This window comes from Eulemur rufifrons, chromosome 8, assembly GCF_041146395.1.
Source record: "Eulemur rufifrons isolate Redbay chromosome 8, OSU_ERuf_1, whole genome shotgun sequence".
Taxonomy (NCBI): domain Eukaryota; kingdom Metazoa; phylum Chordata; class Mammalia; order Primates; family Lemuridae; genus Eulemur; species Eulemur rufifrons.
Genome location: NC_090990.1, coordinates 16,039,849 through 16,062,990, shown reverse-complemented (window position 1 = coordinate 16,062,990; position 23,142 = coordinate 16,039,849). Strand labels below are relative to the sequence as shown.

General features: G+C 54.8%; 1 protein-coding gene across 1 annotated transcript in view; it reads right to left on the bottom strand.

The window, feature by feature from the left end:
* Positions 1 to 785: 785 nt before the first annotated feature.
* GRHL3 (grainyhead like transcription factor 3) overlaps positions 786 to 23,142 on the bottom strand; it is a 33,726-nt gene continuing 11,369 nt past the window's right edge. Inside the window, exons 2-16 of the mRNA XM_069479552.1 lie at positions 22,379 to 22,565; positions 19,326 to 19,387; positions 17,525 to 17,870; positions 17,203 to 17,276; positions 16,593 to 16,746; positions 16,250 to 16,361; positions 14,918 to 15,012; positions 12,471 to 12,629; positions 12,021 to 12,099; positions 11,793 to 11,926; positions 10,204 to 10,238; positions 8,945 to 9,033; positions 8,132 to 8,217; positions 5,593 to 5,657; positions 786 to 1,725 (exon numbers count right to left, since the gene is read on the bottom strand). Coding sequence (XP_069335653.1) covers positions 1,611 to 1,725; positions 5,593 to 5,657; positions 8,132 to 8,217; positions 8,945 to 9,033; positions 10,204 to 10,238; positions 11,793 to 11,926; positions 12,021 to 12,099; positions 12,471 to 12,629; positions 14,918 to 15,012; positions 16,250 to 16,361; positions 16,593 to 16,746; positions 17,203 to 17,276; positions 17,525 to 17,870; positions 19,326 to 19,387; positions 22,379 to 22,565 — 1,792 coding nt within the window. The 3' untranslated portion in view covers positions 786 to 1,610. The remainder of the gene's footprint in view (positions 1,726 to 5,592; positions 5,658 to 8,131; positions 8,218 to 8,944; positions 9,034 to 10,203; positions 10,239 to 11,792; positions 11,927 to 12,020; positions 12,100 to 12,470; positions 12,630 to 14,917; positions 15,013 to 16,249; positions 16,362 to 16,592; positions 16,747 to 17,202; positions 17,277 to 17,524; positions 17,871 to 19,325; positions 19,388 to 22,378; positions 22,566 to 23,142) is intronic.

Below are 23,142 nucleotides of genomic sequence, written 5' to 3'. Positions count from 1 at the left end.
TCCTCATGCGCACTGTGCAGTTGGACACAGAAGGTACAAAGGCTTCGCGGCCTGTGCAATTGTGGCCTCCTTAGAGCCTTGACTGCATATTGTAATCACCTGGGGGACTTTGAATAGTACCCCTAACCACCTTTCTCTGGCTGGGCCTGGTGGATCCCGCCTTGTAATCCCAGCACTCCAGGAGGCAAAGGCAGGAGGACTGCTTGAGGCCAGGAGTTCGAGACCAGCCTGGGGTTTGCGCAGTGGGTGCAAAGGTGGGGCAGAAGGGGTGGAAGCTGCCTGGGTGATTCCAATGGGCAGTTAAGGCTGAGAAGCACGACTTCCAGCTCCCAACTGGCTCCAGGGGGGAAGCTGGGCAGGAAGCGCAGGAGGCAGATTAACACATGCCGAGCACCTGCAGTGCGCCTGGCGCTGTGCTGTTGCTCTGCACTCCTCTGACATTTAACCTTCGCACGTCACCTCGTCACCTCGCTCTGACACAGAGGGTGGTGTCACAGCAGCAGTGAGGCCCTCATGGGGGCAGCAAGCTCATTCTGGGCCCTTCCCAGGATGCCATCTCCAGAGTCAGTGATCCTGGAGTCACAACATTCAAAGACAAAGATCTGGGCATCAGGATTCTGCTACCTTCCAGAGCGGGCACCTCTGTTCCACAAGTGCTCTGCTCTTTGTCACCTTCCAGTTCAGGGCAACCTCGCCCAGCACAGAGCTGTGGCGGAGCGAGAATGAGGAGAGGCCTCACCCATCCCCTCTCCCCAGAAGCCTCTCAGGAAAGGCACACGTGCAGCATGTGAAGTAATTCACGGGTAGACGTTTATTACTAAATACCATATGAGTATACAAAATGCATAATTGCATAACAGCTAAAAAAAATAGTCCAAGAAATGTGAAATACACATTTTTTGAAATGATAAAAATGTATCCATGAAAAATATAAAATGTTGCATATATATACAATACATATTTATATATATATAACATAAATGAAAATTGTAAATAAGAAATGTGTACAACAGTGAGTGGCAAGGCAGCAGTCTACACAGCAGTCATTTGTTCCAATCAGCTCTGTTATTTACATCGTGCATTGAGGAAGTCTGTGGAAAAGAGGCTGTTTCCACCATAGTTTCTTTCAAAAGTCACTTGCACTGAAAATCAAGAGTTTTCACGTTAACTGACCAAAGGGTGAGAAATCCTTGGTCTGAAGTTGATGGAGGATGGAGAGTAGGGGCCGGGCCAGAGTGCAGTCAGCTGGCGTCGCAGCGGGAGGGAGGGTGTGCCTCCCCGTCTGAACAGCGGCCTGCAGGAAAGCCATTGCAGAGAAGGGACTTTTGAGGAGGAAACCGGGATGACACTGTCTCGCAGGGACAGGCACTGGCAGGAAGTTGAGGAGCAGGTTCAAGCATGCCGTGGGGGTTCAGATCAGGAGACCTCCAGGGTCTCTTCCTCGGCCTGAGATCTGTGGGTTTGTGACTCCGGGGCCTCTTCCCCAGGGAAAGGCATTCAAGTAACAGCACTGAGGCATGTGGACAGGTTGTGTGTGGCGTGGGGCCACCTCCCAGCTGGGCCCTGCAGGGAGCCCATACCAAGGGGCCGTGGGCTCGGATGCTTGGGCCTTACAGCTCCTTAAGGATGATCTGAATCTTGCCGTCCATCTCCCCCATGTCCAGTAGGAAGGCGACGTGGTTGCTGTAATGCTGAATAATGTTGTTGTCCATGTTGACTAAGATTCTGGAAGAGAAGAGGAGATGCAGTTGGAATACGGCAGGCCCCCTTGCCTTCACAAGGATGACGGTAATGGTTTCATCAAGGGGGTGCCTGCAACGTTTCAGGCACATCACACACTTTGATCCTCTGATCCTCAAAACAACCCTGCACGGTGGGTATTCACAGTGCCCCTTTACAGGGGAGGGCGCAATGCCTAGGGCCAAGCCCAGGCCTGCTGGCTCCCACAGCACAGCTGCTACGCTGACTGCCTCTCTCCTGAGTGTGGACACTTTTGAGCAACTGATATATAGATCTGCGGAGATGAAGCACTCCCTTAGTCGCCCCACTGAGGTCTCAAACGTGGAATATAAGTTCAAGTCCAGGAGGTGTAGTGGTTTAGGTTCAACAAGAGGCTAGGATGTGTCACTCAGGTGTGCCTGCCTGAGCCAGAGGCAGGTGTCACCCAAGTCTCCTCTCAGCTCCATCCCCATGAAGGTAAAATCTCAGGGGATTGTACAACAGACATGCAGGGCTTGGCCCTCTCTCTCCCCGTACTCCCTAGATAAGGACCTGGGCCAACCTGAGAGAGACAGAACCTGCATGGCTACGGTCCCTGGCAGGGGGTCAAAGCCGTAGTTTATGCCAAAGGGCAGCCCTGTAAGAGCTGCCCCTGATGAAGGACCACCAAGATGTGACCTGAGCTGATCACATCAGCTTTCCCTTTGCTCCTTCTCTGCTAGGTCTTCTGAGCTTTGATGGAGTTGGGTATATCCACTAGCCCACCCACCCACCATCCATGTGACCACCTGTCCTCCATCCCCCCCGCTCATCCCCCAGCATTTTCTGAAGCCTTTCCCTGTGCAGGGCCTTGCTCCAAAAACAAGGGCCACATAGAGGTGAATTAGACCTGATCCTGCCTTCTAGGAGTTTAGAATCTAGTAGGGACTGGGAGAATGAATCCTCGTAGCCATATTACTCCTGTTCATAGACGGGAAGCTGAGGTTCAAAGAAGCAAAGTCACTTGCCCAAGGTCACACAGTTAATAGATGGCAGAGCTGGGATTTGAATCTAGACCTTTGCCTCTTTCCATTACATCATTTTTCATAAGGAAAATAAAGCCCTATAAATACAAGTTAGGAAGTGGCAAATATAAGGAAGGCAAAATACAGGGCTGGGGGACAGCTCAGACAGAGCGAGATTATTTTAAGTGGGGCAGCAGTGGCAGGCAGGGGTCTGCTTTCATGAGGGCCCCACGAGGGAGGCAGTGGAGACAGCGCCGAGCCCGATGCCCACGGCCTACGTCCCGCTGTCTCTGCCGGCATCAGCCAAGCAGCTGCTGCTTTCAGGGAAGGTCCGGGCTCAGGCTCCCAGAGGCCTAGTGCTGACGGCCCATGTTTGATTATAGGATCCCCCTTCCTCGGGTCCTGTCTGGAGCACCTTCATTTCCCAGAGGGATCTTTGTCTGGGGGCTGGAGGAAGGGAACAGACCAGAGGAGACAAGGACAGGGTAGAGGGGTGGGCGCTTTGTCAATGTGTCCTATGGTGGCATCTGTTGGGTGCTTTGAGGTGCCAGGCACTGTGAAAGTGTCTTCTGTGCACCAACTTCAAAGCTGGCACCCTCGCCCTCCCAGAGGGCTGCCATTGGGCCGAGCTCACACCTGCACACAAGGGATCCCAGACAGGCCCACAGAGCCCTCCCCTCGGAGGTCAACGACAATGGGCCCTGCGAGGCAGGGGCTTGTGAGGAACCGCTGTTACTTCCCAGCGTCTAGCTGCCCTCTGTCCTGGGTTGCATTGAGCCTCTGGCAAGCCGCCAGCAACAACAGGTATTTGTTAATCTTTCAAGCACTCGGTGTGCTTGTAAAACTGCTTGTATCTACCGCTGTCCTGAGGACTTTCAGGAGGGTTTTGTGAAAATAAACTAGGCTGCTGGTTAGAATTTCCTGCTCCTCAGATGAGGACTGGCCTGTCCTCTCCCAAGAGGTGTTTGGGGGAATATTCTCATTCGGACAACCCTGGGGTGATGTTTCCATGGCCGTGGGGGTGTGTGGGGTGTGGGCCAGTGAACGATGCCCTGGGCCATGGGCTGGGCAAATAAACTGACGGCCTGGCTGCAGCCTCTATTTGCACACTGCTTAGCGGTTATAGGACAAGCAGGGAGCGAGATAAAGTAGCCGATGTGCACAGAGGCCGCCTTCTGCCAGCTACTAACTCATGACCTTGTACCTACTTGGGACCTTGGCTTCCTTATCTGCAGGAACAGAGATGTGACACTCAGCTCAAAGGATCAGGAAGATGATGCCTGGGAGATACTGAGCCCAGAGCCTGGCAAGTGGGAAGTGCTCCCTAAATAGAAGGCGCTGTAACTGTGACTTAAAAAGCTGGCTGGGGCTTAAGGGAAAGCCTCTCGCCACTCAGCCGGTGGGGCTGGGGTGGGAGGACATCCTTGTAAGCAACACCGCCCCCCCCAATCATACCCAAAAGCACTTCTCGGCCTCTTAGCCCAGCCTGGGGTGGGACTTGTCGGGGAGGCCTGCCACGCAGAGCCGGGGGCGTGGGCACTGGCACCGGGGGGAAGTGGGGCTGGGCTTGTCTGGGCAGAGCAGAGCCTGCCCTTGGCCATGATGTGGATTCCGCTCCAGAGAGCATGTGAGCCCCAGTTTGAAACCGAAACTTGGAAAAAAAGACACACAGAAAACTCTAGACATGTCTACAACTAAAACCAAATGGATCCCTTCCCAGGAGCTGCAGTGACGGACACCTCCCCCGACCCCAGCCTTCTATGGGAGGCTGGGTGGGACCCGAGGAGGAGGCAGAAAGGGCTGGGTCTGTGATGACGTGGGGCCACAGCTTGAGGACAAAACCTGCCTCGCTCTGCAGTCTTCTAAAAAGGAAAACCCACAGACCATAGCCGTGGGGCAAGTGGCCCAGCACCTTGCAGGGGCTCCTAGTAAGCGCAGGTAGAGACTGGCTGTCCAGAGCAGGAGGATCGGACCTGAGCTGTGGGCAGAGGTGCCAGGAGCACATTTCCTGGGCCCTGTCCCAGGTCCTCTGTGCTGGGAACGGCAGTGACAACTCCTCACTGTCCGGGGGCCCCATGCCAGGCTGGTGAAGTGACCTAGTCACGAAGGGCTGCAGAGGCCCAGCTCACTGGCTCTGACCAGGGCACGGAAGCCTGCAGGGCAGTAACCATGGGGCCCTCCCCCTCTCCCAGCCGTTTGCTCCTCGAGAGGCCAAGGTGCTGTGGTCCCCAGGAGCCCATGGTGGGCAGCCCGGCAGGGCATGGCTTCACTCCTTCTGGCCCCGTCTAGCCTGAAGGTGGAGGAGGCCCAAGGTGCATCCCTGACGGGGCTCCCCCAACAACTCCCAATCTCAACTCCCTTTCCAGACTCATCGCCAGCCGTGCCCCTCCTGCCCCCAACTCCGCCAGGAGCGACTTTGCTGGGCCTTTCTGCCTGTGCCTCTGCCCCGCTCCTCCTGCCCCTGAGCGCTCCTTATCCCTCTGAGCCTCAGTGTCCTGATCTGTAAATGGGATATCCTTGGCCCAGTATCGAAGCGTGGTAAGTGGGCAAGTGAACGGTAGCCACTATAATCATTATCATCATAATCAAATGGCTTGGTTTTCCAGGGGCCTTGGGACTTGAACCTGGGTCTCCTGACACATGACCCTGCACTTCTCCCTCCGCCCCAGGAGGTCACGTGTAAGACCCTTCCACCTCTCCCACTCCTGCCTCCCAGTAGTGATCAACATCTCTGCAGGTGGGGACCCTGGCCTAACCGGGGGACTCTCCACCCCAACTCCACACCCCCTCAGCCTCTCCACGAAGGCCAAGCACAAACGTTCCTCAGCACCGAGCAGGCAGCAAGGGTGAGGACGAACCGGGCACTTACCCCCGCTTGCATTTCTTGTAGACTTTGTAAATATTCTCTTCAGGGAATCCGTACTTCTCAGAGATCTGGAAGGGAAGGGTAGAGAATTCATTGCCTGCTGCCCAAACTGGATTTATACATCTTTTATGCCATCGCTTTTTACTTCCTGATCATAAAAGTAAAGTATATCCATACATGGAAAAGTACAAAGAAGAAAACTGCAGTCATCCATAATCCTGTTTCCAGAGACAAATGCATTAACATCGGGCGTACGCCTTCCTGTCTTTTGGCCACGTGTATAGATATTTTTATATTCACATAGATAGTTTTATGTAACATTTAAAACTTATCATCATATTATAACCCTTCCCATATCACAACAAACATTTAGTAAACAGTATTTTTTTCATGGTTGAAAAATACCCCAAAAAGCATCTACCATTTCCCATAATCTGCCTATTGTCAGACATCTGGATTGTTCTAGTGCTAAAGGTGCCACCGTTTACCAGCTAGGTGGCTTTGTGCAAACCACATGTGGAGACAGTAATCGTGCCGACCTCACAGAGTTTCTGGAAGAATTAAATGAACTGATCCACGTGAAACACTTAGGACAGCTCCTGGCATGCACTGAGACCCGAGTAAGGGGTCATTACTGTTTTAGGGACGGAGCAGCAGCGATGCTTCTTGCCCTGCTACGACGAGGGTAACCCGAGTGTTGCCCCCTTCTGGGCAGGAATTATTAGCCTCATTTGACGGGTGAGCACGCCGGGCTGGAAGAATATAAGCCACACACCCGAGGCCTCGACCCCAGGTTAATTGACTCAATCACATCTCTGAATGTGGGGGCTTATTCCAGAGATGGCGAGACGGCAGCTCGGAGGCTTGCTGAGTGACCTGCCTGAGCTCCCACGGCCAGAGTCTGCCCGTTTCTCTCCAGAGCTCCTGGAGTGTCCTCTGGGGCAGATGGATCCAGTCTGGTCCCAGCTGTACCACCTGGAGGTGCAGAACTCTGAACAGGTCACCTTACTTCTCTGAGCCTCAGTTTCCTCATTTGTAAAATGGGCGTAGTAATGGCTTGTACACACAGGGTGGTTCTGCCCATGAACGGGGACGATTATGTAAAGGGCTCAGCCCCCGTGCCTGTCCCAGGGTGAGAGCTCAGTAATGTCAGTGTTCAATAGGATGGCTGCCTTGTAGCCACGGCGAACCTCAGGCTACCGGTTTCAGGGGGAAGTGGCCCTCTCTGGGCTGTTTAGGAAGAGGATCAGGTTCAGCTTCTCAGTTACTCTCTGCCTTGACACAGATCCCTCCAGGGAGGAAAAGCTCTTAGACTACTATTTATTTTATTTGAATGGTGATGTGGCTGGAAGCTACCAGGAAGAAGATCTTAAGTCAGTCTAAGGAAGAACTCAGGAACTTTCTAACCATAAATTGAACAGATTGTGCAAAGACAGCATGGGCTGCCCCGTGAGGTAGTGAGCTCTCCGTCCCTGGAAGTATAAATATCAAGAGTGGACACCCACTTGGAAGAGCTTTTAGAGAGAGAGCTCAGGCACCAGATGGGGAGCTGACCCTTTAATGTACTGTCCAACTGGAAGATTCTGAGTCTATATTCAAGTGACATTAATGGCCTTTTGTGGCCCAATGTCCTGGGGCTGATGCCAGGCAGGGCTGATGATATGTAAAGAGGACAGGACAGCACAGCAGAGTGGAGAGAGCTTGCGCTGAGATCCCAGCTCTGTCACTTTAAGCCAAGGAACCCTGGCAAGTCACCTGACCTCTCGGAGGCGGTTTCCTGGGAAATGAGGAGAGACTAATGGCACCCACTTTTTGGGGTTGTTAGAATATGATGAGTAAGCAAGTGCAGTGTGCCTGGCCAAACGCCTGGCACGTAGTAGGTCTTCAGCCAAAGGTAGCTAATGTGATTATTTGATTCATTTTCCCTCCTCCAGCCTGAGACCTTGGCACCATCTGGCCTTTCCTAGTGGTTCAGCCTCCAAGCACAGCTGGGCTTGGTGGAGGCTGTGTTTGCTCAGTTTTCGGCGGAGCCACAAAGCTGGCTGTGGGTTTTGTTCAGGGCTGGGCTGTTTCACCCGCTCTCTGGCGGTTTGGGGGGTTGGGGAAGGTTTCCTTGCCCTGACGCCGCCTTCAGCCACCCCAGCCAGGCCCCCCAGCCAACCACAAGCAGGAGGAATGAGGCCCCCTGGGAAAGAAAAAGAGCGTCTCTGGGGCCCAGCCTTTTGGGTTTCATTCCCATTAAAACTGAAACAGGTTTGCAAAGCCAACAAAAAGCCCTGGCCTGTCAGACAGCAGCCATCAGATTAAGGAGGATTTATGGTGTGTGCGACTCCCAGGGTGGAGCCAGGGTTCTGGCTGGCAGATAACATCGCAGAGGCACACCCCCACCAGCAGGGTCCCCCAGGCCCCCTAAGCCGGGTGGGGGACAGGTAGGCCACCAGCAAGCCAAGATCCCTTCCTGTGGGATATCAGGACTGTGTGGTGAGGAGCGGGGAGCGCAGAGGGGGTCGCCAGGGCAGGCAGGGTCCGGAAGGCATCTTACCGCATTCCTCAGCCCCTTCAGGTCCGGGGTCTTCAACATGAGGGCGTCAAACACTTCCTCCGTCTCCCGCCGCACATACAACAGAACTGAAAGGCAGAGGCGGCTTTGAGGGGTGCACGGAGGATAACGTGCCCAGGAACGTCTCAGGGGCTGGGGAATCTAAAGATACTACTGTCATTCAGGATTAATTTCTGCTGAGGTCTGTACCCAGCTGGGAGGCTCTGCAGGTCCCACACACCTTCTTGGATGATGCTGATTTAGGGGTGTGACTCCCCACACTCTACTACCTGCCAGTGGATGACCTTGAAAAGGTGACTTTAACATCACGGAGCTTCATTTTATTTATGCGTAAAACGGGGGCTCTGCCCCCTATTTCATAGAGTTGTTGTGGGACTTAATGACAATATTTGGAAACGCCGAGTGCAGTGCAAAGCTCACTGCACAGCTGCCGGAAACTCTTGTTCTCAGCTCCCGGTTGGTTCTTTCCTAATGGTCAGCTACAGCCCCCAGAGGTTTGGGTGTGTCCCCCCCCAGGAAGTCACAGATTTAGAGGGTCAAGGCTAGAAAGCCAGGCATTGAAACCCCACCCACTCCCCTGTTAGAGGACCTGCCAGCACCACAAACCTGGTGCCTGCGCCCGCTGCCCGGCACGCCCGTGCTGTGTCCCCAGGGAGCCGGGTGCCCGCGTTATCCCCACCCCAGGTCTTGGCCCAAACCCAGCTCCAAAGAGTAAATAAAGCAGCTCCCTGTGCCCTCCCGGGGAGGCTTGGGGACAGTCCCGTGGGAGGCGGGGGCCGGGCTGGGCTCTGCTACCTCTCTGAAGGTCGTCCTCCTTGGCCTGCTTGGAGGGCAGGGGCTCAAACTCCTCAGCGAAGGGCGAGCAGGTGCGCTTCAGAGGCGGCCTGTGGGGACGGCAGGGAGGGGCCGGTGAGGAACCCAGGGGTCTCCCAGAGTCGGGGGGCCCTGGAAATGGGGAGGGTGGGTGCAAAGCAGAGGGACGGGCGTGAAGCAGCGGGTCTGCCGCTGGGCTGCCTGGGTGCCCCCAGCACCGCCACACACTCGCTGGTGACCTGGGTGAGTCCCTAGCCTGCCAGTGACCCATCTATGAAACGAGGTGATGATAAGGCGATGACAACAACAGTTCATAATGCTGCATGAGGCTGAGGAGGTGGCTCGTGCTGCTCTCAGCACAGCGTGACACACGGGAGGGCCACAGTGAATGTGGACCGTCATCACCGTCAACATGGCTCTCTTCTGAGAGAATCTGGTCGGGCATGAGGCAGCAGGGGGAGGAATGATCGTGGGTTTTGGAGGAAGGCAGATGTGGGTTCCAGTCCTGCCATTGTGACTTAACAGCTGTGTGACCAGAAGGCACTTCGCTTCTCTGAGCCTCAGTTTCCCCATCCATCGAGTAGAGCAACAGCCCCTGCTCTCCAGGGCTGCTGTGAGGGGAGAAGCGACATGACTTGGTGTGAGAGCACCACGTGACCAGTACACGAGGTTTGTAGGGAAGAAGGTGCTCGTGACACTCGGTCTTTACACAGCGCTTCCCATGCGCAAGGGTCCCTCGGGGCTGCCTCCCCGGCTGTTTTCCTCCTCTGACGGGTTTGTAGGCTGAGGCTCAGAGAGGCCAAGGGTCTGCTGAGGCCCAAGGGCTGTGTCTGGCAGAGGGAAGGACTCGAGACCCTTCTTAGGCCCCTCCTGGGCGTCTGGCCGGCGTGTGTTGGGGGAAGGAGAGGGGGCCTTAACCCCCACGTCCTGCAGCTCAGTTCCCTCCCGGCTCTCGAATCTGCACCATCGCAGAGTCTTTTTCATTCCCCTTTTACAGGCGGCTGTCTCGCCAGAGATTCGCCAGCTTTTCACATAAAACAAACTCATAAAAACCCAGGTGGTTTCAGCGAGAAAGGAGCGTGGATCTAGCTTGGGGGCTGGGGACAGAGTCTGGTGGCTTCTTCCTCGGGCCCCAGGCCCTGGCTGGGGCGCAGGGGGACAGGGGGGCTGGGGGCGGTGGGGTGGCAGGGGGCACAGGCAGGGAGGGCGGCCCTCGGCTGCTGAGCTCCTTCTCTCCGTACCTGCTGGAGCCACTGGGTCCTGCCGAGGGGACAGCCTGCAATGAAGAGAAAGACGTTTTTTCGTCACACGCAGGGAAGAGGAGAGGAGCCCCTCTGCGGCTGGAGGCTTCTGGGAGGAACATTCTTTGGTGGGGAGGGGAGAAGATGCCATTTTGATGCCTCTCTAGCCCATTCTGCTCATACGAGTCCCCTTAAGTGACCTGAGATCTGGGTAGAGAGGAATCATCCAGCCCCAGCTGGGTGAGTCAGGGACTCAGTGAACACAAGGAAGGCAGGAACGCCATGTGGGCAGAGCAGCAGGGCCCACCTGAGCTGCCTGAGCCCCAGCATGCCCAGAAGGGCTGGCAATTGCAGCTGGTCCTGCAGCTGGTGACCGGGCGTCAGAGCTGAGGCCAAGGGGATGAGGGAAGAGGTGCTCTTTCTGACACTACTGTGGCCTGCACTGTGTGGTCTGGTACAGTCATCGCCAGTCCTGGGAGGTGAGGGGCCTCCCCGCGTAATACACGTGGCGGGAGGCAGAGTCAGGGCTCAAACCCCGGCTCTCTGGGGCTGCTGCCCTGGGCTTCCCCACCCCCAGGCTCCCATGTGCAGGGACAGACCCCTCCTCTTCCCCCCCAGATTAGCTGTCATCCCTGCTCGGGGCCTGAGGGTGGGAGGAGCCGAGGGAAGGGTTAACAGGACCCTGTGCAGCGGAGGAGGCCAAGGTGCTCTGCTGTGCCAAGAGCTACATTAGCACTGGCTGCTCTTTTCAGCTCCATAATCTACCTCGTTGTCCTAAATCAATACCCTAAACACATCTTGTACACCAAGGTCTGTTTCTGCAACGTTCCCGCCGAAACAGTGGCAAGCTGTGCCCTCAAGGAAATGGTCAGATTGTTCCAAACGGAAGCAAACTAGGAGACAGGCTCTGGGGTCTGACTCTGCCACTGACTTGCTCTGGGACCCAGCCTGGAAAAGGCGGCAAGCCTAGTCCTAGGCCGGCTGTGACAGGGAGGCGGGACAACGCAGCAAAGGCCGGCGAGCAGCCGGCGGCCAGGGGCGCAGCTCTGAAGCCGCAGTTCTGAAGCCGGGCGCCAGGCCACACCCTGGCTCTGCCACTAGCTGTGTAGTCTCAGGAGGTGTCCTAACTTCTCTGTGCCCCTATTTCCACCCCACGGATCCAGGGAGAAAATGTCATGGACTCCACAGGGTCGTGGTGATGGGTAAGGGAGATGGCGCCTGGGAAGCACTCAGAGCAGCGCTGGCACATAGTGAGCGCTCACGAGTGGTGTCGTGATAATTCGGTGAGACTGCAATCGCGTTTGGGGCTCACATAGCAGAACACCCTCCATGTGTGCCCTAAGCATGAACATTTCTATGACTATAAAGTCCATTTCCTCATTAACGTTCTCCTTTTCAACACAAAGGTCACTGAAGTTACATGATTTAGTCTCCTCGGATTCAATAAAGGCATTTTCATTTTGAAACTGGCTGAGTTTGAAACTGGCGGGTTGCTCTCCACTGCTGTGTGCCAGGGCAGGTCCCCCCCAGCCCCAGCCCAGACCAGATCTTCTCTCGGCCTCTCCCCCAACCCGCCGTGTGGCCCTCACCCCTCCAGGGCGCTGCAGGCTGGAGAAGTGCACATTGGGGATGAACAGCACCGGCGGGGTCTCCAGGTCAGCCTCTGGCCGCAGGTAGGTGGTCTCATTGCCCCTGAAGCCTGACAGCAGGCAGTCCTTGATGCCTGATGGGAAAAGGAAGCCGATGTGCCCAGGGGTCCCTGCAGTCTCCTCACCCCCCTAGTCTCCCGCCCTTCACCCCTGCCCAGCCCCACTGACCGCTATTGCTGGAGTCGGGGCACTTGACCTTCCTCCGGAACTGCTTCCTCTCATCATCCCGCATCTTCCTCTCGGCTCCCTGTGGGGGAGAAGGAGATGGGGTCACGGAAGGCCCGGGAGGGGCTGGCTATGTTCACAACCGCTGCTCTGCACCTTAATGGGCCAGTCTTCTGGTCCCGCTTTTCTCCACGAGCGAGATCAGCAAATAGGAAAGTACCAGCACCTGGCCCAGCCCGGCCCTGCCTGAGGTGTCAGTACAGGGGGAGGGAGGGGGAGAGAGATGGGGAGCAGGGGCAGGGAGAGAGGGAGAGAGGGAGAGAGGAGTGTGGTGGGGACAGAAAGAGAAGCAGAGAGAGACAGACAGGCCCAGAGAGGCTGGGAGGAGGCGAGTGTCGGGGTTTGGCTCCTGTCCCTCCCAGGGCCCAGCGGAGGGTCTGTTGCCCCAGCCACCTTGTCACAGAAGATCTTGATCTGGCAGACAGCACGGTGTACCAGGCGTTCAGTGCCTGAGCCACAGTCATAGGTATCAATCTGCAGGTTCAGGGGGACACCCTTCACCCCCTTCTGTGAGGAGAAGTCTGTGCTCAGGCAGTTGACTCCGATGAACACCTGGGGACGGAAGGAGGCGCTGGGTAAGTGGCCCGCCCAGGTCTCCTGCCCCACCATCCCACAACTCTGTTTGAGGCTTCTGTGTGCCTGGTGAGCAGCCGTAAGCCTCACGCGGCCCCTGGAAGACAAGCTTCACTACCCCTCTTCTACAGATGGGGAACAGATGCTCAGAGAGGTTGGGCAGCTTTCCCAAGGTGACACAGCAGTGTGTGGCAGAGCTGGGGTCTGAACCGAGGCTCAAACCCAGCCCCTCACCACTGGGCACACAGCTTCCCCTAGACTGCAAGGGCAGCCCAGTGGCTGGGGTCTTGGGAGGGATATCAAGAGTCCTTTAGGAGCTTAAAATCCAGAGCCTCATTTTTCTGCAACTCAGAGGAAGGAGGTGGAAAAGGGCCAATCCCTCGTCCCTGCTTTGGAGACCACTTTCCTGCTGGCCCGGAGACTCAGAGGGTAGGACACAGGCCCTCTCTAGCCCACCCACCCGCTCCAGGCATCGCTGGATCTCTAGTGAGAGGTTCTTTCCACTCATTCAATCCCACCCATGCACAGCGAGGGAGCTCTCCCGGTCACCCCCACTTTACAGCTGGGAAAATGGAGGCTCTGAGCAGGGACAGTTCCCCAGGGAGTCAGGCTGTGTGGGCTAATAAAGTGAGCCTGGAGGCGAGGCCGCCCAGACTCAGCCACTCACTAGCCGCGTGGCTTTGGACAAATCCTTTAACCTCACTGAGCCTCAGTCTCCTTATTTGGAAAGTGGGGGTAATGAAACCTATCTGTGTGGCTGTGAGGGTACGGAGACCACCTAACGTGCTGCACGTGTTGGGACTGTTGTCATGAGAGGGATAGCTGGAAGTCAAGTCTCACCCCAAAGCCTATGCCTGGCTGATGGTAGCCCTGGCAAGGTCACCTGGTGACTGTTTTCCTACTGGCTCCCTCCATGGGGCTCCATGGGACCGCCCCCTCCAGGCTGGCCCCTGGTCTTTGGGACATTTCCCTTGGAAATGACCCTCACCCGAATAGGAGGTGGGGTGCGGTGCCTGAGCAGACCCCCTTCTTTCCCCGGCTGCGGGGGCCAGGCCCCCAGGTGCATGCCGGACATACCTCCCCTCCGCCAGCTCAGCCGCACCTGAGAAAACTCAAGCCTGGGGGCTTAAGAGACTGTGAGAAAATCCCCACCGAAACCCACCTCTCCCTTCCCACGAAACTTTCCCCCACCACCCTGAACCAGAGGCCCCAGCTCCTCCTCCAGCCCCTGGCCTCTGTTTGAATAATAATAATCCCTGCCTTTGTGCCTTCCTTTGTGTTGTCAGAGCTCTCTCCCCTCCACTCTCTCTGGACAGCCCGCTGTCCCCCGAAGCAGGCAGGGAGGCAGGGGCTAGCTTCCCAGGCGTCCAGGCCAGAAATGCCCTGCAGATGAGCTGGACCCAGCCCGGCAGGTGAGGTAAGCCTGGGCCCGGGAGGAGCAAGGACAGGCCCAAGGTCACCCGGCTCCCGACTGCTAGACCAGTGCCCTTCCCATGATGCCAGCCCTCTAAACGGGAAACCAAGACAGAGCTGGGCTCGAGCACTAAGGCTGCAAGAATCTTCACGGCTTAACTACCAGTGTGAACGAATGGTCAGAGGCCCTGTCTCTCGGGCCTCTCTGATGGGCCCGTCACTGTTCTGGTCTCTCAGACGTGCATGATCTTGTGGAACCTTCACTGCAATCCTAGCAGGCAGATTACTGTTCCTATCTTGTGGGCTCAGAGAAGTGAGGTCACTGGGATTTGAGCCTCATTCACCAGATTCCTTAGCACCTCTCCTGCAATCTTCTGCACTGACCTACAAGTCAGAAAACCTGGGTGCCGTCAATGACTTGCTGTGCAACCTTGCACAAGGCTCAGTTTTGCCACCTAGTAAATGGGTGGATTGATTTAATCCCCCCACAGCCACCGTTTATGTGCCAGGCCTGTGCTCTACCTTTTACCTTCCTCACCTGATCCTCATGACAACCTATCAGATGGTGCTTTGATTCCACTCCTGTTTTACAGCCAGGAAAACTGAGGCTCAGAGAGACTAAGCACTGGTCCAAAAATTCACACCGTAGACCAGTAAGTGGGAGGACTGGGATGCGGACCCACTTGTCTGGCCCCAGAGCCCTGCTTCCACCCTACTCTGTACCCTGGCTCCTCTGTGAGTGCTCTCTTTGGATGGAGCAAATGCCACAATCCAGGGCCCAGGCAAGCCTTGCCCCCAGGATGGGGGCTTCCGGGCAGCCCAGTCCCGTCCCAGACGCTGCCGCCAGCACTGACCTTGGCCTCCTCGTTCACGTTCCACACGAAGGACAGTGCATTATAGGCCACCTCCTCAATGTGCTGCACCGTGTTGAAGTTTTCTTTGCAGTCAGCTGGAACCACAGGAGACCAGAGGGAGAGTCAGGAGGGAAGGGATTTGGGGGCGCTTTGGGGAGGAGGCATTTAGGAACTGGGCCTCACTCTAGGCAGGGGCATGCATCCTTCCCCCAAGAGCCACACTTCAACCCAGGGAGGAAAATGGGAGACTGTTGTGCCCTGGATGGCAGATGGGAAAACAGGTCCGGCCTGGGAAGCAGATCCGCCCAAAGCCACAACTGGGCTGATCGCTTTTGGGTGGAGGTTGTACTTTTCACTGGGATTGTGATTTAGTTCTCCCAGATAAAGCAGCAGCAGCAGCAGGAACAGTAACAGTAACATAATAGCGGCAAGAGAAGTGGCAATGGCAGCTGTGAAGGTGGCAGTACTGGCAACTTCCTTTCACTGAGCATTTGGAACACGCAAGCCCTCAGTCAATCCTCACAACTCCGCTGTCAATACTCAGTTTATACAAGAGGAAACTGAGGCTCAGAGAGGTCTGGTTATTCGCGTAAGCTCTCACACCTAATTAAAGTCAGAGCGAGGGCTGGAGCTCAGCTCTGTCAGGCTGCTGAACCCACACTCCTAACTCCTCTGCTATCTGGCCTAAGATGGGTCACTGAATGGTCCCCTATTTGTCCCGTGTTCTCCAGCACACATGGCTCTGGAGCAGAAATCAGCACTGCCTGCAGGCAGAGGAGCTGGCCTCGTTCTGTCTGACACTTGGGACAAACTGAGGCTCAGGAAGGGGAGGTGACATAGGTCACATAACCAGGAAGAGAGTGACAGAGCTAGGAGCTGAAGACTTGACGGTAGGCTAAGCCTCCACCTGCTTCAGGGCTCAGGACAGGGACACACAGGGAGACTTTCCTCTGCCCCGTACCTGTGGACAGAGCCCGAGGGCCCCAGTTCCCAGAGCAGAAGGCCCTTGTGCTGAGCCTCAAGCTTTCCAAATCCCTTCCCCCCTATCCTGTGCCTTTGTGTCTCCAGCGGCCCCCTGATGGGGACAAACAGCCCAGCATCTCAGGAGCCTATTTATCTGACACTGCCCTGGTGCCCAGGGCCCTGTTTATCTCAAAGCAACACAGAAAAGAGGCTGCTGCTTCTAGTCAACAGATGCAAATCCCTGCAACCCCCCGTGTTTGACCTGGAGACAGAGGTCACAGGGGGCTGGGGAAGAGGGGTGCAGTAAGGAAGAGGCCGGCTGGTGTGGGAGGGAGAAGGGGAGAGACTGGGAGGGGCACAGGCTCTCACCCACGTCGATGACCCGCTGCTTGGCGGTGGGCTGCCGGGAATGCCAGTGCTTCCAGAACCGCAACTGCTCCACTGGGACCTTCTCATTGTCGAAGACAACCATCACCACACTCTGCAAGCACAGCAGGTCACTGTCACCCCCAGCCTCCGCAGAAACCCAGGCAGTCCCAGTCCTTTCCCAGAGCCTAGGTCCAGCGGCCCTACCTTTTTGCCTCAGTTTCCCTGCCCCATGGCAACAGGCTATTATCCAAGAGTGTCTCCCTGGGGGCCATGGCTGGCCCGATCAGCAGGTGTGTCTTGCCCCATTCCACCCTTTCCCCAAGCTGCTCCAGGGCCAACGCACCTTCACTTTGTTGGAGGACAAGGCAAGGCCTTTGCCACCTGCTGGGGTCCGCAGGGTGACAGGGTAGAACTGGCCCTTGTTGAGGTAGGCCATGGGCGACTCGCCTGACTTGATGTGGATGGCTTTGGGGGAGCCCAGCGTGTATTCAAAGTCACTGTGGGGAAGAGGGTGAGGACAGTGAGGCTGGGCTCCCAGGGTGAGGCGGGGCAGGAGGCCTGAGGCTATGTTAGGGGCTTGCTGTGTGACCTTGGTAAGTCACTTTACTTCCTTGGGCCTCAGTTTCCACATTTTGGAGGTTCTATTTAATGGCTTTGTTGAGCCACATCCTGCTGAATGAGGGCCCAGTGAAAATTGGAGGGACTCCTGAGGGGTCACAAAGCCACAGGGGAAGCTAATGGTAATAGAATCTCAGTTTTCTAATAGGGTCCTGAGTTCTGAGCTCCCTGACACGGCCCAAGAAAGGGATGTGGAAATCATTCTCTCTTCTCTTATCAGCCTTCACTCCCCGCTTTTCATTCAGTGATTTTGCCTGCTATGCTCTGGGGACAGTTTGGGGCTCTGTATGTAGCCCAGTGCCCAGGTGGCCAAGGATCCAGAGGGGCCAACTTACCTTTTGAGGCTGGGATAGTCCTCTGGACACTGGGGTTCTGGGGATGTTTTCAGGATATCTGGGAAGAGCAGTGACTGCAGAGAAACAAAATCACAAGAGAATAAATGGCCACAGTCAGGCTGCAGGGGCCTCAGCCCAGGGCTGCATATATAGCTGTGTAGGTTGTGCAGTACACAATTTGGACAACAGTACATGGCAGCTCTGCCTCAGCTCTAGGACTCTTTCTTCCATGGATTCCAAAGCCCTGACCTTTTCACTGTCTTCTCTTCTGCACATGCATAAGCATATCCATGCTGTGAGTGGTACGAAGATGGGCTCTCACCTCCTGTGGGTCATCTTTGAAGGTGCTGTCTGGCTGCCAGCGCTGCGTGGGAGGCACCCCATGAATGCTCTCAAACAAGGAGTTGAGGGAGCCATTATCATACATATCACTGGTGGGCAATAGGTAGCTGTCCACAGAGCCCGCCTCCAGCTTGCTGGGGCCTGGTGGGAGGGGGGCTGCTTTGCCAGGGGTGGGCGTGACCCCCTCCAAGCTCATCAGGTTATTCTTCTTGAGCAGATCCGGGTACTCTGGGGCTCCGGACACACTCTCCGTCAGGAATTTCATGAGGTGTGTGGGGCTCTCCAGGGGGGTGAGGTCCGTCTCATATTCCATGCCAAGGTAGTGCCTGGAAAGAGAGAGGAAGGACTGAGTGAGTAAACTTCTTCTCTCTGGGGGACGAGGGCGTCCTTGGCTAGCCTGGGGGACCCCACACAGACACACTGACCTTCTCTGATCCAGTGTAATGTTTCCGCCCACCCAGCATGCGTGAAGCAAGACACTGCAGCACGCCAGTGGGTCACAGGGATGAGCAGGGAGGAGGGTGTCAAGAATGGGACTAAGCACAGGCTCAGGGTTAGGGGGAAACATCTGATTTAGCCATTACAGTACTTGCTAATTAAAAAAAAAACTGAAAGTCTAGTCATCTACTTCTCAGCCACAGTCAAATGCCCCTGGTTCAAAATGTTCCCACTTCAAGACAACTGTATTGAGTCATGCCAGGGGGGTGCGCACAGGGTCAGGGGCAGTGTGCATCTATGCGTGCAGTTAATATATGTTTAGAAAAAGGTCTGGAAAGATGTACCCCAAGCGGTTAAGGTAGACAGGGCTATAGGATTACAGGAAAATTTTACTTTTTACTTCATACATTTGTATAAGTTTGAATCTTTTGCAAGAAACAGGTATTGCTTTTGTAATCAGAAGAGCTAATCACATTTCTAAAAATTAGTTCTGAAAAAGGTCCCCCACTCTTCCTGGCAGTGGGGGGAGTGACCCGAGCCAGCTGCACGCTGTGCTGGCTTCCCAGAAGAGCTGCGACACCTGCCTTAGCAGTCTGGATTTTCCGGAAGGCAGAGAGGGGCCCAGAAGGCTTCCCACCAGAGGCCCTACATGTCATTTTCGAGAGGTCACCCAACTGGCCGGGAAGAAGAAAGTGGAGAAAGAAGGGCAAGGTCCTTGCAGTGCCCATCTAGCCATGCGCATGGCCTGGCCTGCTCTCGAAAGGAAAGGAACATTGGTGCCCCGAGGCTCTGATGCCGGGCAGAGGCCCCGTAAGCTGGGGGAAGAAATACGGGAACCCAGATGTCCCCTCCCCAAGAGGCTGCAGGGAGGAGGGTTTTGGAGCTGGGACTGAAAAGCTGCCTCCAGGGCTTTTCCACTACTAGCTTTGAAGTTTGTTTTCAGTGAACTCAGGCCCACACCGACCGCAGGCCCTTGTGAGGGTGTGTGTGTGTGTGTGTGTGTGTGTGTGTGTGTTGTGTTCTAGCAGAGTTTCATTATAACTTTCATGGGCCCTAGACTCTTCTGCCTTCACTGGCCCCTTCAAAAATATTTTAAAGTACCTTTTAAATTGCATTGTATTAATTTTTAAATTAATATATTGATAAATTAATTATAAATATTATGTTAATCTTTTCTTCAGATTTTAAAGGAAATTAAAACACTTTCATGGGCCCCAAAATGTGTTGTGGGCCCTGGGCGCTGCCCCCCTGTGCCTAATGGATAAGTAACGCTGTGCTAAGGGCCCGGAGGTGGAGGTGAGGGTGCAGGGCAAAGACGCAGGGGTGGCGCTGGCAAGCCTCACCTCTTTCCTTGGTCCATCCTGCCCCCGGTGCCGGAGGACAGCATCCGCTTCTCCTTGGGGCCCTGAGAGGAGAGGAAGGAAGGATTTATGCACGGCTCTGGGCTAAGATCTGGCTGGTAGGAACCTCAACCCCTCCTGGGGCTTTGGCCAGGCAGGGGAGCAACCTTGGCCCCTTGGAGAAAACCCACAAGTCCTTCACGTTGGCAGGAGCTCTAGCCATCATTAGTCTGAGCCCTAAGTTAGGGAGCGAAAAGAAGGAGCATGGAATTTGGGGTCAGGCAGGCCTGGCTTAAGTTTTAGCTTTGCAGCTTCAAAAGGCATTGTGACTTTGGGTAAATGACTACACCTCTCTGAGACTCAGTTTCTTCATGTGTCAAGTGGGGAATTATAGCACCTACTTCAAGGGGATTATGAATGTTAATAAAAGTAATACTTGATTTTTTTTTTTTTTTGAGACAAAGTGTCACTCTGTCACCCTGGCTAGAGTGCCATGGCATCAGCCTAGCTCACAGCAACCTCAAACTCCTGGGCTCAAGTGATCCTTCTGCCTCAGCTTCCTGAGTAGCTGGGATTGCAGGCGCACACCATCACACCCAGCTAATTTTTTCTATGTTTAGTTGCCTGGCTAATATTTTTTCTATTTTTAGTAGAGACGGGGTCTCACTCTTGCTCAGGCTGGTCTCGGATTCCGGAGCTCAAACAATCCTCCTGCCTCGGCCTCCCAGAGTGCTAGGACTACAGGCGTGAGCCACCGCGCCCGGCCCTCGATGGTTTTTAATAGAGGACTTCATATGTACTGGGCCTTGTACCGAGTGCCTTCTAGTCTCTAATTTAACCCTCACAACTACTCTACCTACTAATATTGTCACCATTATACAGATGATGAAACTGAGACTCAGAGGGACTATTGTCTTAGTGCTTAGGAGCATGACCCTGAATCCAGATTTTTGGGTTCAATTTCTAGACCTACCAAGTACTAGCTGTGTGACCTTGTGCAAATACCTTAACCTCTCTGGATAACATATCTTCATCTGTAAAAACAGAGATAATAGAAATACCAACCTCAGAAATTGTTTGAAGTGCTTATAACAGCATCTAGCACATGGAGAGCAATATATAAGTATGTGCCCTTTCGTGATTATAATTATACTATTGCTGTATCATAGAACTTTCTAACTCATTTGTCCCTAAGGCTGATAAAAAAGCCAGAACCAGGACTCTAATCCAGTCTAGCAACTCCAAAGCCTGGGCTCTTAATCATTCCCCATGGGAGAGTATGAGGGAAGGAGCCTAACACAGTGCCAGGCATTCAGTAAGAAACATCAAGTGGATGCCTTTAGCACTATGTTGTGGCAGGACTAGGTCTAAACTCCTGGTTTAGTGCTCTTTCCGCTCCATCAGACCATGCCCTCACTACCCACAGGGCTGCTCTGGATCCTGAATACTGTGGGATGGGGAGGGCAGGGCAGGTGTATCTCACCAAGACACTGTTCTTCGCCAGAACCAATACTGCGGGTGTCCCCTTCAGAGCCTATCCCCACCATTCTGGCCCTGGGAATGGCCTCTTGCCCAGGGGAGATGACGCTGGATTTTGTTTTATGGTCCAACCTCAACCTACAAATCCCAGGCTGGGGTTTGAACCCAGACCTAGAATTCTGGCTCCTACCATGGCCCCAAGCTGAGGCAGCTGTTCACATTCCTTTTCTATCAGCCTGGGCTGAACACTGCCGGGATGTTACTAGTCTCCTGGGCAGGAGGTAGGGTAGGGGAACCACACCACTCCAGGGTGACAACCAAAGCCAGACAGATTGTTTGGGGCCTTTGCCTATCTGGAACCATGTTCCGCTGTCCTCCCTTGGCCTCTGAATTCATGCAGAGCACATGCTTTCCTTCTTGTGGTAGTGAATAAAATACTTCTTGAGCTAGTAAGTTGAAGAGCTTATCTACAAGGTGGCTTTAAATCTTCAAGTTCAGAGCCAGTTATCTCAACCATTGGCTCTTCATGTCTCCCATATCCAAGTTTAGGAGAGTCTCTTGGAGCAATCCTCCAGCCAGTGAGTTTGCTGTCTTGTGACAATTCAGATAGGTGGGTCGGGGCTGCCTGGACTGCTGGGTTGACAAAGACTCTGCACCCTCCTGTAGCCTCGGCAAGAATGCAGGCTGTGATCGACTGCGATGTCTGGCACAGGCACTGGAGGTAGTGGTGGGGGGTTGTATCATGTGTGTTGTATGTTTTTGACTGCTGACTGGTTCCAGCCTCACTTATCAGACATGGGAGGGCCTAAGTCCTGTTCTCAGAAACTGACATTCTCCCAGAGTCAAGGCCAAGGCTCTGGAAATAATTAGAGAACAATGGAAGACATAATGGCAGCAGGGGTAGGAGGGGCAGTAAGATGCTCGGGGGAGGGAGAAGTGATGTGGCGGGATGGCTTCCAGGACAAGCTGGGCCTTGGGAAGGGCCCCGAAGGAAGGGAATGGGTTAAAGAGCAGAAGGTATGTTTCAGCCGGTGGGGTAGACAGGGAAACTGGTGTGATCTGAGGGCCAGAAAGAAGACGGTGGGGTGGGGGTGGGGGTGTTGCTGAGATGGAGAGTGCTTGGCCAAGGCGAGGGGTGGTCAGGACTCATGCGCTCCATCAGTACGTGTTGTGCACTGTGTGGCAGGCAGTATGGCGTGCTGGGGACTCAGTGATGATCAGAATGTGGTTCCTGCCCCCCAAGAGCTCAGCCTCATGAGGGAAATAGAGAAATAAACGTGTAAACAGCAAGTTTCTAAAGATAGAGTTAAGGATAATGATGGTGGGTGCTAAGGGTGCCCAGAGGAAGCCCAGGAGAAACCCAAGAAAGCCTCCCCCCATGAATGAATGAGGTGACATTTAAGCTGAGACCCAAAGCTGAGAATAGGCTTTAGCCAGGGGAAAGAGGACGGTGCCAGGCAGAGGGAACCGCGTGTGCAAAGGCCCAGGGGGTGGTCACGGTGGGCTGCTGAGCCATGAGGCCCGAAAGCCGAGACACAGGTTCAGTGAGAGGGGGCATGCCCAGAGGGTGAACGCACCATGTAGTAATCGTAGAGGAAGCTCAAGGCCGCAACGCTGTCATCGTCCCCATTGACCCTCATCATGGCCTTCGTGGCGGCTGTCAAGGGGTTTTCCAGGTACGTCTTCCAGGCCTCATCCTCACTAGTGTAGGGGAACTTCTGGAAGTTGACTGGGTCATTCTTTAGCAGCCGCACAGACCTGAAACTGAATGTAAGTAAGGAGGGTCAAATTTATGCCATCCCAGAGGCAGGTCCACGAATGGGCGGCCTCAGGCCAATGCCAAGGAATTCGGAGAGTTACTGGCTTTGGAAACCTGAAACTGTTCGGCAGTGTGGGGCACAGAATGGGCACAAACTCTGGAGCTTGCCGTCACGTAGAAGCTGCAGACCTGGGGCCTCAGTTCCCTCATGTACGACATGAGGACCATCAGCCTGACCTTGCAAAGCTACAGAGAGGATTCAATAAGACACTTCCATAATGGACACTTATGCAAGGGGAATTAGTGTAACGGATGGGAAGTGACAACGACAAACTGCAGTGTGGTAACAACAAAGTTTCTAGATAACCCATCATGAGTCCTTCTGAAGAAGTTGTCCTCAAGACCGTGAAAGACACAGAAAGCTGCACGCAGAACACTCCAACCCAGGGAGAAAGCATGGCCAATGCCAGGGCCAGGAAGCCCTGTGGCAGAACCCGGCCTTGGGGAATGGCATTTCGGAGGAACTTTTATTGTAGAGCGCTGGAGCAGCTGCTCAGAGGCCCGGAGCTGGAGTCCACTGCT